At 36.7% G+C, this 20,121-nt stretch overlaps 1 protein-coding gene and 1 pseudogene across 1 annotated transcript; both read right to left on the bottom strand.

Annotated features, from left to right (window-relative positions):
• Positions 1-1,944: 1,944 nt before the first annotated feature.
• Positions 1,945-3,277, bottom strand: LOC132310300 (cysteine-rich repeat secretory protein 38-like). The gene has a single exon (XM_059808484.1). It carries the CDS (start codon positions 2,842-2,844, stop codon positions 2,110-2,112), a length of 735 nt encoding a protein of 244 aa, XP_059664467.1. The 5' UTR covers positions 2,845-3,277; the 3' UTR covers positions 1,945-2,109.
• A 7,937-nt stretch (positions 3,278-11,214) lies between these two features.
• LOC132310301 (cysteine-rich repeat secretory protein 38-like) lies at positions 11,215-18,060 on the bottom strand (annotated as a pseudogene).
• Positions 18,061-20,121: the final 2,061 nt, after the last annotated feature.

The following is a 20,121-nucleotide window of genomic DNA, read 5'->3' on the forward strand; positions in this document are numbered from 1 at the left end:
TAAGATTAGAATTTCTGATGGTCTAAAGGAATAATTAACTTTCCACAATCAATTCTATATGAGTACTAAATTGTCATTAGGACTACTAGCTGTCTATATTGTCATCGAATCAAATCATTTATACTACTTCTTTAGCTCTCATTAGTAACACCGGGCCTACAGAAAATGTAGTCGACAAGTAATGTCCTTGCGTGAATGGAGAAATTATTAAATAATACTTAGCCACAAGTACTTGGTAGTCTAGTTTACCAAAAAAAAAAATGAGTACTGGGTAGTCTATTTTACGTAAATCTGTAAGAATAATAACATATTACAAAAAAATCTATATATTGGAGTACTAAATCTAAATGGTTGATAATCTAATAATTTCTGCTAAATATGGTGGCTAGACATATCAACGGAGGTCAATCTTCCAAGTTCTTAGTGATGAGTTGCTCCAAAATATCGCTTCTAAATATCCACCTCCCCCAATTCACAGCCACGCTCTTCCATTTAAGCAGCACCCTTTTTTCACTCATTTGTACATTTGTGATATTGTTTTACGCAAGTTCTTTGATAAACAACATGCAATCAAATTAGCCCGACTCAGTTTTGCTAATTTCACTGTAAACCGAACAAAATCCTGGTAAAGATATTGACCAAGTAGGTTGCAAATTGCCTCAATATTAAGATGGAAATTTCAGTTTGGTTACTTTGTAATGTAGCAGATTTGCTTCGTTTTCTGGGATTTTCAATAGTTATGAATGCAAACTCTCTTTGGGCATGTTTAGATGTATCAAATTAGAATTTTGTAATTGGAATTGCTGAAATTTGAGAAAATTTTGGTTTTTTTTTTTTTTTTTTCTCAAATTTCACCGATTTTAATTTCAATTCTAAAACTCCAATTCCATGCAACCAAAAACACTCTTAGTATTATTAATCATCCAACTAGTTCATCAATAAAGTTGTGGTTTCATTTCATAGCATTCCAGACAGCCTCATTAATTTTTATTATACTTAAGTATATATATAATAAAAAATTATATAGTGCCCCATCTGAAACTATCTTTTTAAAATAAAATAAAATAAAATAAGAGATAAAAAATTCTCTAAATTTATCTTTGTTTTCATTCCTACTCTACTTCTTCAATAATTTTTTTTTTTTTTTTTTTTTTCTTTTTTCTTCTTCTTTGTTTCCCTTTTTTCTTCACTCGTTTTTGTTATTGTAATTGAACAACTATAATGAGAATTTTCTTTAAAAAATCATACAAAGTAAGTACCACTTAAAATTTAATTCAAACATTGTACAACAAATTAGTTCCCAAAAATGTTTTTGTTTTGAAATAAGTCACAAAAATATATATATATATATATATATATATATATATATATATATATATTACTGTTTCTGCTTCATTTGATATAGAAAATGCAAAATAGAACTTGTTGTCAAAAGTTTGCTTGTTTTGTAACTCTAAAAACAATTTTATATTTTTAGAGAGCTAAAAATCAAAAAATTGTTTAAAAACTCTGCTTGGTTTGACCTTCTAAAAACTCGTTATAAAAACCATATTTTCAGAAAATAAAACCAAATAGAGTTTCTGTCACCAAACAAGTGGATGACTCGCTAAGCAAAATGAATGTGGAGTTGTTCGAATTCTGTACGAATGTGACCCAATTTTGATGGAAAAAGGTTTGATCCGCTTAAGGTTTGGAATGTGGTACGAGAGAATACTGAAAGCCACAAGTTATTGTGAAAATTATAGTCGACTCTTCATCATAGATTGTAAGTTGTAACACCTAATTACATAAATCTTTGTATTCTTTGTATTGTCCATGATTACTACTCTTATCGTGCTTTTTTTATTACGTCGCGGTAACAATGAGTGTGCTCCATCAGTCTGCACTACAATTGCCAAACAGGTGCATTTTATTCTACAAATTTAAGAGAAGGTGGCCAAAACATGCAACAAAAAAACAAAACACATGATATACAATCCACTGTCACAAAAGTGAGATACATAATTGTGTTCCTATATCACTTATTCATCTATAGTGGAGTATTATTTCTGAGTCCCCAACCCTAGCTAGAGAACTCTTAATATATAATTTCCTAGTTATATGAATGCTTCAAGCATTGACAAAGGGATAAATCTCATACCTAAAGTTACAACTCCCACCAACAACTCTCCCTCCTTCCTTCCCATCACAACAACTTGGAAGTTCACTTATTGCACCATCAAGACACTTCTTACAATCAGTGCTTGAAAGATCCCTTGTGCACTGAACCAACCCATATAGTTTCTTAGATTCTCCGAGCTCCGACTCTCCAGTGGCATACAATTTTGGAGTAAAATAAGCTCTCTCTGATAGCTGGCTCAACAACTTCTTTGTTTTTTGGTTAAATGACTCCGGATCGCTTACCTTATTCACGTTATAGAGATAGAACTTGTTCTGATTGTCAATTTTGCCAAAGAAGTCGGTGTTTGAGTACTTTAAAAGACAGTAATCATACCATATGATAGCTCCTTTGTTATATGGACAGCGTTTGCGAATTTCACTACCTGCCTCTGTAACACAAGATTTGCAGTCCGTGTTTGAAACATCGCCGCGACAAAGGGCAAGGCCGTTGGCCTCGTATTGGTATTGCCCAACAGAACCAACACCAAAACCAGTAGGAGGTGCTTTGAAATAGAGATCACCCAAGAGCTTGTTCAAGTTTGTTTCATAAGGACTATTAGTGGTAAAGTTTTCAGAACTTGAACAAAAATGGAAGAGAGGGTCAGCTCCAAAGACAGTTTGGAGAAGGAAAGCAAAGGATAGAACATACAAAGAGGAGGTCATGAATGTTTTTGAGGAAGACATGTTTGGAAGAGTTGATATGGTTTTCTATCCTTGCTCAGTTGCAGCATTTATATAGAGTAAACCCCCTAGGCGTTGGGTCAAGAGTGAGAGAGAGAGAAGAGGTGGAGTGATTGACTTTGTCTCTTTTTGGAGGTTTTTATTTTTATTTTTAATCTTTGTAAGCCAATTGAAGTTTTCAACTTTAGGCGCGCTGTATATAATATTAACATGTCTTTTTTGAAAAGTTCCATTAATGGGTAAGTTGGAGGCGCACTGGATCAACCCTCACATGTGAGTGGAAGGGAGAAGAATTTTATTTCACATGTGAGTGGAAGGGAGAAGAATTGTATTTTTATTTTTTAAAAGGGCCGGTTTTGAATTGTAAGAAAAGAATAAATATATTTTTGTCAATAAACTCTATCTTAAATCATATAAGTTCTCTTTTTTAAAGGTGATATTAAGTATTTAAGTTTGATAAACATAAAGTATAATATGTGAGGATTTTCAAAAGTCATAATTTTTTCAGAAGTCATAATTTTAGACAAGAACCAAAAAGAATTGGACAGTTCCAAACTTTAAGGCTATGTTTGGTACGGTGAGTTTAAAGGAAAATGATAACATTAGTTATGAAGGGAAGGGAATGATAATTTTAATCCCCTTATTTAGTTAATTAATGAAGGAAAAGCAAGGAAATGATAATAATCATGTTTGGAAAGAAGAAGGAAAACAAAGGAAAGAAAATTATTTTAATAAAATTACTAATATACCCTTTAATATTTTAAATTTACTATTATACCCTTTAATATTATATATATATATATATATATATATATATATATATATGTGAGCAATGCTTGGATCCTACCCTATCAGGACAAGTTTTGTCCTCCATCTTAATGTGGCCCTATGAAAACTTGACACATGTCTCTTTTTCAATATTGGATCAAATTAGCTACCCGGGTAAAAATCCATCAGACAAACCCATTTTTTCTTTCCTTCAGTTCTTCCTCTCTCTTCTTCGCTACTTACTTCTAAGGCCAAAAAGAGAAACATTGAAACCCAACACAACATCATGTCACTGCCGTCAAAGTATTTCCTTCATCGCGCATCGCTACCGGAAAATCGCAGTCATCCATTTTCGCTATTGTTCAGCGTCCAACACCAAACCTTTAATTGCAGGTGCCAAAAGCTCCAACTGCAGCAAAAGTACTAATTATGTAAACAATAATTGTAGTGACCCCAACTCCAAACCTCATGATTCCATCAATCCAAACATACCCAGAAATCCCACCAAAATTCATTCTCAATTTTTATAAAACAATTACAGAACCCATGAAAGTACAAATACGTATACATATACATATACAATATACATACATATATATATATATATATATACATATATATATATATATACACCCCAACACAGAGCTACAACTGGGTCTTTTTTTTTTTAACAATTTGTTTTTTTTTTCTTCCACAAATGGAAGAACTAGAGGAATTTGTCATTACTTCTCTGCCAATTTATAAATTGAGCCGAAATCCATGTGATATTCACTGTGCAGATCTGTAATTACTCTTCTTCATCATCATAATCATAATAAGGGCTTTGAACCCAAAAACATAAACCTAGGTTCCTAAAATGTTTCGTTGAAGCTGAATAGAGTCAAACCCAGTAAAACACCGGCGGAAGCAAGGTTGGCAGTGCACTGAATTTGCCTGCTACAACGAACGACGACGCCGAACAACGGCGAGCACGGTTGACAGCGATTTTCCGGTGGGGAAGTGCGATGAAGGAAATACTTTGACGGTAGTGACAAATTTGCGATTTTGGGGTGGAGGGTGGAGAGGCGGCACCACTTGTGGCGGAGGAGAGGGATGGTACATGGAGAGGACTCTGCGTGTTGGTTAGTGAGGATAAGCCAAAGCTTTAGCAAAAAAAAACTGTTTGTAACGGGTTGATCCAAATACTTTCATTTTTTAATATTATACAATATTTAAATTGGTGTCATGTTTTCATAGGGCCACATCAGGATGGAGGACAAAGCTTGTCCTAATAGGGCAGGATCCAAGCATTGCTCTATATATATTATCTCCTGCAAAGGCCCAAGGCTGATGGGCCACCAGAAAGGAAAGAAAATATTTTTAGGGCAAATCATTTCAGCCTCACCCCAATCGCCTCCATCTCTATTCTCGTTGTCAACTCTAAACCGCCTCCATCTCTATTCTCGTTGTCGACTCTGAACTTGCCCTCTCTCTCTCTCTCTCTGTGCAACTGCAAACTACACGAATCAGAAGTTCAAAACCCATATATTTAAGTTTATATATCTGTCTGCATGAATCAAAAGTTCAAAACCTATATCGGCATATCATTTCAGATTGTTCAAAAAATCAAAACCATATCTTTCAGTTTCATTGCCCACTGTTCGTCGCCGTTCGCAAGCTTCAGCCGCTGACCCTCTGTCTGTCAACTCTCAAGCTATATCAAGGTCTGTAATTCTTGTTTTGCAAACTAAATTCACCTGTAATCAAGGGCAGATTTGGCATCAGAAATCACATACCAAGCCTCTCCTTTCTTTTCCTTCCATTTCCTCCGATTTTTGGGAGGATTACAAATTTTACTGTTAAGCCTATTTCTATCCCTCCAAAACCCTCCATTCCCTTTCCTTTCCTTCCAACTTTCAGCCACAAACACGTTTTTTTATCTCCCTCCACAACCTTTCTTTTCTTTTCCTCCCATTTTCACTCTACCAAACTGAGCCTAAATGTTCTTATACATTGTCAAAAAAAAACTTCTAACTTTCCACTGATTCGATCGTCAATTTTCAACTTCTTAATTGATTTTGAAACAGCTGTGCCTCTAGAAGCAAATTAATTATTATTATTATTTTCTTTTATAGATTGGAGTGCCAATGCTCATGATATTAGCAACTAATTGGTATATACCGCTATTTAATAATGATAATATGATCTTCACCACATAATGCATCCACTATATATCACATACTGAAACTATATGGCATTGCTCTATTTCCATTTATAAATTGATTTACTTTTTGAGCTTTGAATAAGTTAGGAGATGACAGAGAATTGTGAAGAATTTATTAAATACTCCTAATTACAGTTGCATCCTTTCAAAACAGCTATTAGGATAAGTGTGGGTAAAGATCTGAGTTCAAATTTCAATGTCAATCTTAAAAATTAATTAAAATTGAAATACATGTAAAATAAAAAATAAAAATAAAAAAATAAAAAAAAAGGTAAAGTGCAAAAAACTCCATTAAAAAAAAAAACACCCTTATTAAAAAAAAAAAAAAAAAAAAAAAAAAGAAAAAAAAAGGTGCATATAACTCTCTGTATTATTTATCTTCGGAGCAAATTACCCCTATCGAATAAATCGGTTGAAAAATAGCAGTTGGTTATGTCATTTAAAAAAAATATATATATTCCAAAAGTACCATTTTGTGTAACAATAATGCTCCTATCAATTTTGTATATATTTAAAACAGTTAATGAGTTTGTTTAAATATACTTGAAGACCTATTCATGGAAACCTTTCTCCCTAATTTTTTTTCTCTATCTCTAAAATATCTCTATATTGCCTTTAGCAATCTGTTACCAATGAGACATCATTTTTATTTTATTTTATTTTTGATACTATATTTCATTTGGTTTGTCAAGTGAGATTCTGGAATCTGTACATCATTTTTAATTTTTAAAATTTCTTAGAATATTATTTATTTCAATATATATATATAAAAACATAATCTTTCTTGCAAATATTCTTTTCTAATTCTATAATTTCTATATATTTTCCTTACATTCTTAGAACTCTCCTTCTATAAGAAAATATAATTTCTATAATTTTATTTTTTTTTAGTCTTTCTAAAATTTCTCTGTCGTTGATAGTACCTCTCTCTAAATCAGAGCACCCGGAATCCGCAAGTCCCAAGAAATTTTATAGTATCAGCAAAGAGCACAACCCGAGAAAATGTTGCTTGACCCACTCTAAAAAATCAGCAGTCCAATTCCAATCTTTTCAAAAAGATCAAGAAAAAAATTAAGAATGAGTTACAAATTTTCAGTATAAGTAAACAGAAATCATAAAAAAAAAATAAAAAAATAAAAAAAAAATGATTCATGAAAAATAGAGAGAAAATTAGATTAAAAAAAATAAAAATAAAAATAAAAAATAAATTACTTCTTGTATTAAGAGGAGGCCACATCAAAGTAATATTAGAAAGTTAAGAAGTTTGAATCAATTCTATGAGAATTTTCATTTGTGTGGACTTGTTTATTTTTTATCTACACATTTTTACACTTACATATTTCTTCTTCAAATGTTAACTTTGTGCACGAAACATGCCTTACTAGTTAAGCAGTGTTGTCTCAGTCTTTTATAAATAGTTGGGTTTATTTATGACTATAGAATAAAAGATTAGGCTAGTGGGTGTGTGAATAAAATTGAGATTGAAGAGAGAGATATTGAAGAGAGAGACAATATGTATATATATATAATATTTATATATATGTATACAAAATTATGTAAGGTATTGTTATGTTATGGCTTGCAGAGAAGGAAATTAAATCATTAAAATATGAATTTAAGGATAATTTTGGCATTTTGCCTTTTGCTGCTTTTATTTATTTTTTATTTTTGCTAATGATAAAGTATGGTTAATTTAGTAGTTTTACTATCAAAATTAAGATTTGTCCTTATTTGCACAAATTGAAAAGTAGAGGAATTTTTTAAACAATAGGGAAGTAATTGCACATTTTGTATATTATGAGAAGATTTTTTACACTTAACCATATATAAAAATAAATAAATAAATAAAAGCAAAGGGTTGATTGAAAATAATTTTCAAAGTGTGTCAACTGTCAAGCTTAATAGTATGACCAAATCACTTGTAACATTCATTTGCATTAAAGCATGTTCTTAGTATAACTCACTTTAATACATTTGATGATACCAATAAATGAGGTCTGGACTTGACAAATACATATATGTTAATGCCCACTCGTGAGGGGTATTCCATGCAAGAATTTATGAACTTATCACCATTCCCGATAAACATGCATGGAACATTATTCAATACTACTGTTAATTCTCGAAGCTTGAGAATGCATGAATTCTATTCCATTGAGTGTAAAATGTTGAACATTATTAGCTAGCTGGAGGAAGTAGGCATGAATTCTATTCCATTGAGTGTAAAATGTTGAACATTATTAGCTAGCTGGAGGAAGTAGACAGTGATAGTAGGTAATTATGCACATGCATCTTCATATATTGTCGCCATTATAAATTTATAATCACCCATTTTGACTTGTTCTCCACTTCCAGATTACTTATAGATTAAAATACATATAAGGTATTCCTTTTACGACTATCTTTTCTTTTATATCATTATATTAGTTTGGAATGGTTTGACCTCATAAATTACCAAACAAATATGTCAAGCTTTAGAACATCTCTCATAGGCGCGCAATCAACTAGCTTGGTCAGAGCACAAGCCGCAAAGGAGTCTTTAATTGCAATTCCCCCCATCCCAACCACAACCAACACCAAGAGTACTTGTGTTCACGAATGTGTCATATTTGCGTTCGAAACCGTGTTTGAAATTGATCTCGGCATCAACATGTACGTGAGAAACATAGAAACTTCTACGAATGTGTTCAATATCTTGTTCAACATTGACAATTCATGGACATGCACAACTGTGAATCTAATGCTTATTGTACTGCAATGCGAGATGGACTTCCTATTTATTAGGCTAAACAATGTATATTTTGATTATATTCAAGTTGAATATATTGTTTGTGAATTTTGGACATAGCACTTATTTCTTTAAATTGCACGGATTAGAAGAAGACTAATTGGATGTTGTATCATGGATGTAGCTTCTTACAATTTATTTCAACTGAAATAGTTCATAAAAGTACAAACTGTCGTCGACCTAATTGGTGTCTTATTACCATCTAAACTTTACTAGATAAGGACGTTTATTTCCGATTGATGTAATTTTATGATAATATAGGTATTTTTCTTTAAAATTGTTGTTTCGTGATTATTTTATATATATATATATATATATATATATATATTTTTTTTTTTTTTTTTTTTTTTTTTTTTGAAAGGTGAGTTGTTTGTGAATTGGACATGAACAATTTAATTGGTTGAATTATCTACCCATGAATTAATATTCTAATTTTAACATATATTTTTGCACTGTAAATCGTGAAGATGGCGGGATAGTTTACTTTGAGTGCAGATAGATGCAATCAACTTAATCGAGTAGGGATGTCAAAGAAAGCAATTGGTTGACCTTTGAATGAGCTCAATAAATGAACCTTGTTATTACGGCTAATCAATAAGCCTGGGTTCAGATAATGATCACCTCACTACCTTACTATATATACGTGTTATCCATACAAAAATTGGACATTAAGTTGGTCTCATGGTGCATGTATTCACAGATTCTGAGCGGAGTAGGCCGGAGAAATATAAATTTTGACTGAGCTGATCTAAACTATTTACTATATATATCAATATCATTGTAATTATGTATGCATATCATGTATATATATAGCTATTTGCTTGATCTTAATTTGCCAATTGATATAGTTTTTGGACTGTCATCTTTTGTATATAATATTGTTACTAAGTGCTCATTTACAAAAATACGTATGTTGTTGTCAATATCTAGTGTCAAAAGTTGACATGTATGTATTTTCCCGCACTTGTCCAACATAGTGGTGATTTTGACCTGCTTCCTCACTGCACCTTCTAGATTTAAGTTGAAAATTTGCTTCCAGCCGCTCATTCCTCACCTAGGTTAGAATTGGATCAAGCACCCAACCAAAATTACTTCGTGGCCTAAAGTAGGGGTGGTAATTCGTACTCACGGTCGTAATTGTGTCGTAAATCTAAGAATGTTTTATTAAATAGATTAATCCGAATACGACTCATTTAATAATCGTATAAGAAACCCTCAACATGACCCGACCTATTTATTAAACGGGTTACACGTGTAACCTGTTTAATGACATAGTTAATAAAATGAAATATTATATTATTTAAATTATTAATAATACTCAATCAAACAATAAATATTAGAAACATATAAGTTTCAATCCAACCAAATTACTAAATAATTTTTAATTTACAAATGAATTAATTATTAGATACAAATTTAGATGGTTATTATGGATCTTAAATAGAAATTTGTTTATGACACGTATAGTTAAACGGATATAAATGAATTACACGGGTTGAATCCATTAATCCAAACACAACACGATTAACTAAACGGGTTAATCATGCCAACTCGTTTACGACCCAAATCCATTTAAGGTCAACACAAATCCGCTTAACTTGTGTCGTGTTCGAGTCGTATTAGCGGATCGTGTCAAACTTTGCCACACCTAGACTCTAAAGGGAAAGAGTTTCGATCATCAATTCTACACTAAGGCGAGGATATAACTGCTATTTTGACTATTCGCCAGTCATATAGTTAATGTGACGTCTCACATCGTCTAGGGAAGAGATTTGATAATACCAATATATGTGAACACCTTCTAATTATGTAGATGCGTTTTAAAAATTGTGAGTATAGAACCTGTACAAAGCAGACAATATCTACCCGAATTAAACGAATTAATACATGTAGAAGATTTACTTCCATTTTTTTTAGATTTCCATGTAGCTATGAATGTAAACCCTCTTAGTATTGTTAATCATCCCACTTTCCAACTAGTTCGATAAAGTTGTGATTTCATTGCATATGAATCCAGAAAAATTATTAATTATAGAAACATGTTTCAATTATATTATGCATGCCATCATTAGATAGGGTTTAATTCCATAATATATATATAGTTAGTTGGGTTCCTTTTGGACGCAAGTGCATTGCGCCTCCTCCCACTAAACAAGTGGATGACTCGGTAAGCAAAATGAATCTGCACTACTTCAATTACCATGTGGGGAATTTTGCTTCGTTTTCGATTTGGAATGTGGTATAAGAGAACATTGAAATTCTTCGCACTTTAAAGAAATATGAATAGTAAAAATTTTAGCTAGATTTTTATTGTGAACGTTGATTTTATGCCGAATCACGTAAATTATTATGGTGTAGATGTGTTTCTTGATTGCATTGTTGACTCAGGACGTTTGTAGTAAGATACCAACAGGTGCATTTATTCAACAAATTTAAATAAAGGTGGCCAAAACATGCAACAAAAACAAAGAGGGTTTACATGATATATAATTCATATATTGTCCCAAAATTGAGATACATAAATGTGTTCCTACATCATTTATTCATGTATAGTATTTCTGAAACCCAACCCTAGAGGACTCTTAATAATTTACTAGCTATATATATGAATGCTTCAAGCATTGACAAAGGGATAAATCTCATACCCAACGTTACAACTCCCACCAACAACCCTCCCTCCTTCCTTCCCATCACAGCAACTTGGAAGTTCACTTATTGCACTATCAAGACACTTCTTACAAATGTTAAACCATGAGAGTCCCAAAACCTCGCAGACCTTCTCACCCGGAATCTGCAGCCCAATCACCTCAAACCTCCCTTCTGGCCAACTACCATTCTTCTCCACCATCAAAAATCCTCTGCTCCCAAAAGCAAACCTCCCCCTAACCCCCCTGTTTCCATTCTTAAAAAACCAAAACCCACCAAACCAGTAGCTTCCCATCATATTCCCAAGCCATTTAAGATCCCAAAAATAGTTACCTTCCTGCCTCCAGCCCCTTTTAAAAACAGCTCTCAACCTAAATTCATTGATGACCATAACCACATCCTTGATGACATTGATCCTAAGAACACTCGAGCCTTAATAGAGGAAATTTATAGACTGCGGGTGGATCTCCAAGAATATAAAAGCAACTACAAGTACAAGTATCTTCTTGAGGAAGTGGAATGGCTTAGGGAAATTATTGGCATTAGTCTTGACAATCAAGCAAGGCTGAGAGCTAGGATTACTCACCTTAGTGATCAAATCATCAAGGCAAATCACCTTTCAACCATTTCACTGGAGTATCCTCATCAGTCACAGGAGGAAGCTACTAATCATGGGGAGTCAGAAACTTCAAAGGATCATCTTCATCAGCCTTCACCATCAATGGTTTCCTCCTCCACCTTCAGCTCTCACCGGAACGGCCACCCAAACCACATTGAGAGTTGTGCAAACCAAGGTGCTAATTTGAATTCAAAACAGTGTTGAGTCATCTCCGGTAACACTCCAAATCACTTTTCACCTACTGACCATCCTTTCACTCCCTCTTTTGGTAAGTCTTCTGACAAGAGTAGCCGGCCTACACAAACCTCTCTATCACCTACCCACAGATCAAAACCAACCACTCCTTCCTACATCGCTGAGTGCTCCCCCATCTCAGCTAAACATAACCATACCTCAATTCCTTGTACCAATGCATCCATTCAAAACCACTGCACCCATTGCCCTGATCAATTACCAACCAGCCCTACTCTTGTCAATCCTACCATACGATATGCTCATAATGATGCAGCTCCTACCTGGGCCTCTATAGTCAGGAATCAAAAAAGAACTCCCCTGCAGTTTATTAACCAAACTGAGACCATTGCCTCTGTCATTACCCCACCCCCAAAGATTGAGCAAGCGGGCATTCAACTCATGAAATCCAGTCTTCTAGGCTACTTTCTGCACAAACCTCTCCCATTTGGAATGGTTAGGGACGCATGCTCTGAGCTCTGGGCTGAAAAAGGGCTAATCAAAGTTACAAGCTCAGAGAAGGGAATTTTCGAATTTCATTTCTCCTTCCTTGATCAATGCAAGCTTGTTCTTGCAGAAGGACCATGGTTCTTATCCAACAAACCTATCATCTTGAATCTTTAGGAGCCAAACTTCAAAAAATCTCAGCACTCTTCATTACCACTTTGGATAAAGCTTTATGGTCTTCCACTTCAGTATTGGACAGGTCCTGGATTAAGCTACATTGCAAGCAGCATTGGTCAACCCCTCTTTGCTGATGAAATCACTGAACACAAGCATAAAACTAGGTATGTTAAAGTCTGCATCAATGCTAAGACTACTGATGATTTTCCATTCACACTTAAACTTCATATGAGCAGTGGGAAAGTTGAAAATATCATGGTCGAGTACATTAACTGCCCTTCAATATGTTTCTCATGTATGAAATTTGGCCATACTTCCAAAACCTGCTACTCTTCAAGCAAAGATCAAGCAAAGTCCACTGATGATTGGCAAGTCATACCTCCTAAGAAGTCAACCAAATCTCCTTCTCCCATAGCAAATACCACTTCCCACCTATCCAAATTACCAACTCACTCTGGAAAGAATGTCATTACCCATTACTTTAAACCCAATGAAAACTTCACCATTGATCTAAGCCCTTATAAACCTGCCAATTTAGATACCATGGACCCTCTCGTGACAGCCTCACAGGCTAGTCCCTCCTCCAAATTAAACTGTCAAATCTCATCTCACCACTCCCATCCAGTTGAACCTGAGAGTTCATTATCAGAGACGAAATCAACAACAAGTCTACCAGCAGTCCTTAACAAGATAAGGCCTAAGAATAGTAGCAGAGGAAAGGGGAAAAAGAAATTTCCACCCAAGAAACCTGTTGGAACTCAAAGAGGGAGCCTTCTTCCCAGTGGCAACTTCTTTAATACCATACAATGGTATCACTAGCTGTGTGGAATATTAGGGGTCTTAATGATCCCTTAAAACAAGTTGAAGTAAAAAAACTTCTTTCTGAGCATGGGGTAGATATAGCTGCCATCATAGAGACTAAAATACAGTCAGTTAACATTGATGCTGTGCACAAGGCTATTGCAAAGGATTGGAATCTAGCACACAATAACTAGCACTCCCATCTTGGCAGAATTTGGGTCCTGTGGAAACCTTTTTCTGTCCAGCTTCAGGTTCTTCATAGCACAAATCAAGCCATTCATTGTTTCATTACAATTCTGAGTTGTAGAACCACATTTTATGCATCCTTTATTTATGGGGCTAATGATGCTTCAAACAGACTGTTTATTTGGAAAGACATTGAAAGTCACTCATCTCTTCTTTCTTCCTCTCCATGGATTCTTGGTGAGGACTTTAATGTCATCAAGTCAGCTGCTGAGTGCTTTGGGGGTTCTAAGAAGACCACTAAAGCAATGCTGGATTTCAGGGACTGTCTCCACAATGCTAATCTTGAGGACCCTAATTTCTCAGAGGTCTTTCACTCTTGGACAAATAAGAGCTCAGGGGTGGCTATTATTTCCTAGAAACTAAATAGGGTGCTAATTAATGATTCTTTGAATCTAAATTTTCCCTTATCTCACTGCAATTTCCTACCTCCTTGCATCTCTGACCACTGTCCAATGATTATCAGTCTAGGAAATCCTAAGCCTGTAAGGAAAATCCCTTTTAGATTTTTTAATTGTTGGGTTGGTAATGATGAATTTTTGCCACTGGTTCATTCCATTTGGAGCAAGCAAGTTGTTGGATTTCCCATGTTTCAAGTAATCACCAAACTCAAAAGCCTTAAGCAGCCTCTCAAGAAGGCTTTCTCCAAAAATTTCGAAGCCTTGTAAATTGATGTCCAAACTGCTAAGGATCTTCTTTCAGCTTGTCAGCTTGCACTTGATACCAAACCTGATGACAATGACCTCAGAGCTCAAGAGATGCAGCTGACCTCAAATTACACAAAATTGTGCGCTGCTGAGGAGCAATTATATAGACAAAAGTCTAGAATTCAGTGGCTTAAATCTGGAGATTCTAATTCATCCTTCTTCTACAAGTCAGTTGCTGCAAGAAACAACAGGAACAAAATCTCATCTCTTCTTTCCTCCAATGGTTCTGTGCTGGACACTGAGTTTACTATCAAAGCTAAAATCATCAATCACTACACATTGGCTTTAGGATCAAATCCACACCCTTATCTAGGTATTGACCATCTTTCACCATTTTTGCAGCCTGTTTTACCATCGTACTTCCATTCATCTCTATGTTCTATTCCCTCTGATGATGAGATTAAACAATGCATGTTCTCAGTAAGTAGTGATAAGGCTCCAGGGCCTAATGGTTTCAATGCTTTCTTCTTCAAGAAAGCTTGGCCAATTATTGGGCAAGATGTTACTAGGGCTATTAAACAGTTCTTCATCAATGGTAAACTTCTCAAGAAGGTCAATACTTCTTACATTGCATTGGCTCCTAAAGTTTCCAACCCATCTAATCTCAGTGACTTCAGGCCCATTTCATGTTGTTCCACACTTTACAAATGTATCTCCACCTTGCTTGCAAACAAACTGAAACCTATTCTCCCTCACATTATTGGACTAGCACAGTTAGCTTTCATTCAAGGCAGAACCATTGATGATTCTATCCTACTTGCTCAAGAACTTCTCAATGGCTATCATAAGTCTGTATGTTCTCCTAGATGTGCCATCAAATTAGATATCAAGAAAGCCTTTGAGACAGTTTGTTGGGATTTTCTTTTTGACTCCTTAAAGCTTTTAGGTTTCCCTTCTATGTTCTTGGGCCGAATCAAAACTTGTTTTTCTTCAGCATCCTTTAGCATTTCAATTAATGGGGAACTTTGTGGTCATCTTAGTAGTGTCAAGGGTTTAAGGCAGGGTGATCCCCTCTCCCCCTTCCTTTTTCACTATAGTTATGCAGGGCCTCTCCTCAATTGTTATGAAATTCATTGCTGATAGGGCCTTCAAGTTTCATTGGAGATGCAAAGTTTTGGGGTTGTCTCACTTGATTTTTACAGATGATCTAATGTTGTTCTCTCATGCTAGTCTGCCATCTGTTCAAACACTTAAGGATGCCATGGACCTGTTCCACTCTCTCTCTGGTCTCCAAGTTAATCTAAGCAAGAGCCAGGTTTTTCTATCAGGAGTGAGTACTCAATTGGAATCAGACATCCTTGTTTTGCTAGGAATTGAGAAAGGACTTCTTCCTGTTAGGTACCTGGGGGTACCATTGATCACTAAAATGCTGAAATCAAATGATTGTAGATCTCTTATAGACAAGATCACTTTAAGAATTGCTAACTAGACTAGCAAACATCTTTCATTTGCTGGAAGGTTACAGCTCATTAGAGCAATCCTTTTCTCTACTCAAATGTATTGGAGCATCAAGTTTATTTTACCAATGAGTATTCTTCGTGAGCTTGAAAGCATATTTAGTGCCTTCTTGTGGTCTGGACCTGATCTAAAAAGGACTGTTGCCAAAGTTGCTTGGGAGAAGTGCTGCTTACCCAAAAAAGCTGGAGGTCTTGGTTTGCCAAACTTGCAAATTTGGAATGAATCTGCAGTTATGAAGCATTTTTGGAACATCCTATGTTCAAAGGATATGTTGTAGGTCAAATGGATTCACACTTACCTTCTTAAAAGCAGAAACATTTGGGAGGTTAAAGTGCCTGGACAATGTTCTTGGACTTGGAAGAGGCTGCTTGGGCTTAGGGATTCAATCAAGCCTCTTGTCAAGTTAGAAATTGGTGATGGAGCTTCATCTAATTTCTGGTTTGATAATGGTGTCAACACAGTCCTCTGCATCAACACATACTGCCTCAACAGATCAACTCAGCTGAATTTGATAGCATGACCAAAGTAAACACTTTCATTAGAAGCAACTCTTGGTCCTTCCCACAATCCATAACAATCCTATTGCCACAACTACTGGACACCTCATCACTGCCTAATCCTATGCCCCACTGCAGTGACAAATACATTTGGATTCCATCCAAGTCTAGCCAATTTTCCATAACAAAAACTTTGGACCACTACAACATACACCACCCTACTTTACCTTGGACTCACCTTGTATGGTTCAAGTCATCCATTCCTAAACACTCCTTTACCCTATGGGTTGCAATTCAGAAGAAGTTACTTACTCTTGATAGAAGGTGTACAGCTCACATTAATTCCACAATATGTATCTTGTGCAATGCTGAACCTGAATCTCATGATCACTTGTTTTTTAGTTGCTCATTTGTCCTGCCTCTATGGAAATTTTTACAAGCTCGATGTGGATTCTATATACAGCCTTCTTCCTGGAATCAGTTCATTGCTTAGGCATCCTTTCATTGGAAGGGAAATTCTGGTAACCACAGCAATACAGTCTCTAAATTGGCATTGGCTTCACTTGTCTATAACATCTGGATTGAGAGGAATATGAGGATCTTCAAAAGGAAGGTTCGCAGTGCAAACTCCTTGTTCCACATCACCTTAGAAGCAATTCGTTCCAAAATTCTCTCAACAACAATTTCTGACACTTGTAATGTTAGTAGAGTTGCGTCTAAATGGGATCTCCCAGAGTCAGTAATTCGTCCTCCAAAGAAGCTACCTGATCCTAGAAGTTGAGTGCTCAGTGCACTGTTGGAAATATTTTCCATGAGCTTACTGCAGTATTAAAGTGCTGATCACACTCATATTGTTTTTTATGTGTTTGTGTTGATCTCGGGCCTTTTCACTTAGGCTGAGATTGTTTAGCTTGGTTGTTCCTTTGTTAGCAATGGGCTAACTGTTGTACTGCATTGTAATTCCCATTTATTTATAATTTAACTTTACCTTTTGAAAAAAAAAATAATAAAAATAAATAAAGACACTTCTTACAATCAGTGCTTGAAAGATCCCTTGTGCACTGAACCAACCCATATAGTTTCTTAGATTCTCCGAGCTCCGACTCTCCAGTAGCATACAATTTTGGAGTAACATAAGTTTTCTCTGATAGCTGGCTCAACAACTTCTTTGTTTTTTGGTTACATGACTCCGGATCGCTTACCTTATTCACGTTATAGAGATAGAACTTATTCTGATTGTCAATTTTGCCAAAGAAGCCGGTGTTTGAGTACTTTAAAAGACAGTAATTGTACCATATGATAGCTCCTTTGTTGTATGGACAGCGTTTGCGAATTTCGCTGCCTGCCTCAGTAGCACAAGATTTGCAGTCCGTGTTTGAGACATCGCCGCGACAAAGGGCAAGGCCGTTGGCTTTGTATTGGGTTTGTCCAACAGAACCAACACCAAAACCAGTAGGAGGTGCTTTGAAGTAGAGATCACCCAAGAGTTTGTTCAAATTTGTTTCATAAGGGTTATTAGTGGTAAAGTTTCCAGAACTTGAACACAAATATAAGAGAGGATCAGCTCTAAAGACAGTTTAGAGAAGGAAAGCAAAGGATAGGATGTACAAATAGAATGTTTTTGAGGAAGACATGTTTGGAAGGGTATGCAAGAGTTGATCTGCTTCTATCCTTGCTAAGTTACAGCATTTATATGAAGTAAAAATCTAAACCTCCTAGGCATTGGTCAAAAGAGAAAGACAAGTTTGAGTGATTGACTTTGTGTCTTTTAGATTTTTTTTTGTTTTTGTAAGCCACTTGAAGTTTTCAACCTTAGTGTCACGGGCTTATAGTTTCAGCACCACTCTAGCTACTCCCGTGCGGCACCAAGACGTTGCTCCTACTCTTGCAAGTACTTGGTCAGCCTAACTCCCGTGCACACCTTAGCCAACACACTCCCCTCGTGCACTTACTAGTGTTGTAGTGGCCCTCGCCCTCTCCTCACTTGGCTTGTACACTCACACACACTAAGGTACTTAAGTTGGTAAAGAAAGAACACTTCTATTACTTCAAAGAATGTTTTGTACAAGGTTAGCACTCAAACTCTCTACAAGGCTCCCAAAACTTACTCTAGGACTTGTTGGCTACAAAATGAAGTCCTACTCCTATTTATAAGCATCCCCATCCCTAATGGACGGTTAGGATGCATTCTGACCGATGGTGGAGATCGATTCTCTAGAATCTTCTCCCACCTTCTTCACAATTCCATACTTATCTACAAGTATCTACAACATTCTAGAACTCTCCAAACTACTCCACACAATTCTGGAGAACTCTAGAATATACTACACATATCTAGAATCTTCCACACAACTCTAGACAACTCCGGAAGACTCTAGAAACTCCACTTGTCATGCAGTTGCCATGCAGCGTCCTCCTCAGCGTCTGCGTGTCGCCTGCGTGGCACAACCTCCATAGGCTGGGCGTGACATTCTCCCCCACCCATTTTCGTGACGCCCTCGTCACGGTTTCTTCAGCTGACCCAACCTCTCGCAGGTCATCAGCACTTGCGCATATGTCCTTGGCCCAAACGTACGAGCGCCCTTCGGGAGATGTAAGGTCCTCATGAGCTCCATTTTGTTGACTGTCACCTCTGGACTCTCCTTCCTACCCACGAGCAGCACCATGCATGCGGCCTTGCTTTCCTCGCCTCCAAGTATCATCAACGCACCAAAGCATGGTAGTAGCGTGGCGTTGTTCCTGTCCATGAACTCCAGCCCCAGGACCATGTCGTGGTCGTCCATGCCCACAACTTGGAAGTCGGCCTTGCCCTTCCATCCTTGCATGCGTAGCTCCACCTCCTTGCACACTCTACTAACGCGTGCCTCCTCGGAGTTGACGGCCTTGATCCAACCCTCCGTCTTACGCATCTCCAACCCAAGTCGTTGCGCCTCCTCCAGGGTAATGAAGTTGTGTGTGGCACCCGTGTCCACCAACGCTTGCACGACTTTGCCACCAACCTGCGCATCCACATAGCGCACCCCAACTACCTTCTTTGCCTTGCCCTTTTTCTTGGTGTCATGCGCTATGTTACTCAGTATCTGCATAGCCCCCATGCACCTATCTTTATCGCTGCCCGCATCGTCCATCTTACCATTGCCCTTATCCTTCATAAGTGCACTCATAGTCTTCTTGTTGGGGCAGTGTCGCAATAGGTACGGCCCTTCGCACAAGTAGCACTTCGGCGGCTCCTACTTGCCCTTTTCGCAGCGCTCCCCTTTGCCACTAGCCTTGGACCTCTCTCCATGGTCCTTGCCCTTATCATGGCGTGGGCGTCTCTCCTTATTGCTGTGCTCATTATCACTGGACTTGGGCGAGCCCCCTTTCTTGAAGCGTCGATCTCCCCCACATTTGCCGTGGCCCCTCCTAGGAGACATAGCCCTCTTTTCATCGCGCCTAAAATCTTTAAGGCGCTCCGTTATAGCCATTGCGGATGCCAAGTCTCTAGGCTCCCTCCTTCTCAGCTTTGTGGCTACCCAAGACTGCAACCCATCAATGAACAAACACACGCGTTGCCGCTCTGGCATCTCTGAGATCTCCAGCATCAAGTTGGAGTACTCCTTCACATACTCCCTTATACTGCCCTTCTGCTTCAGGCACCTTAGGTTGATCATGGCGAGGTCCTCAAAGCACTCGGGGTAGAACTGCCTCTTGAA

This window comes from Cornus florida, unplaced genomic scaffold (genome assembly GCF_030987335.1).
Source record: "Cornus florida cultivar Cherokee Brave unplaced genomic scaffold, ASM3098733v1 CherokeeBrave_3.0.0_Hap2_Chr05, whole genome shotgun sequence".
Classification (NCBI taxonomy): Eukaryota; Viridiplantae; Streptophyta; class Magnoliopsida; order Cornales; family Cornaceae; genus Cornus; species Cornus florida.

What these genes read in the sequence shown, in the direction of transcription:
- LOC132310300 (XM_059808484.1), bottom strand. Translation starts at nt 2,844, where the DNA reads ATGTCTTCCTCAAAAACATTCATGACCTCCTCTTTGTATGTTCTATCC.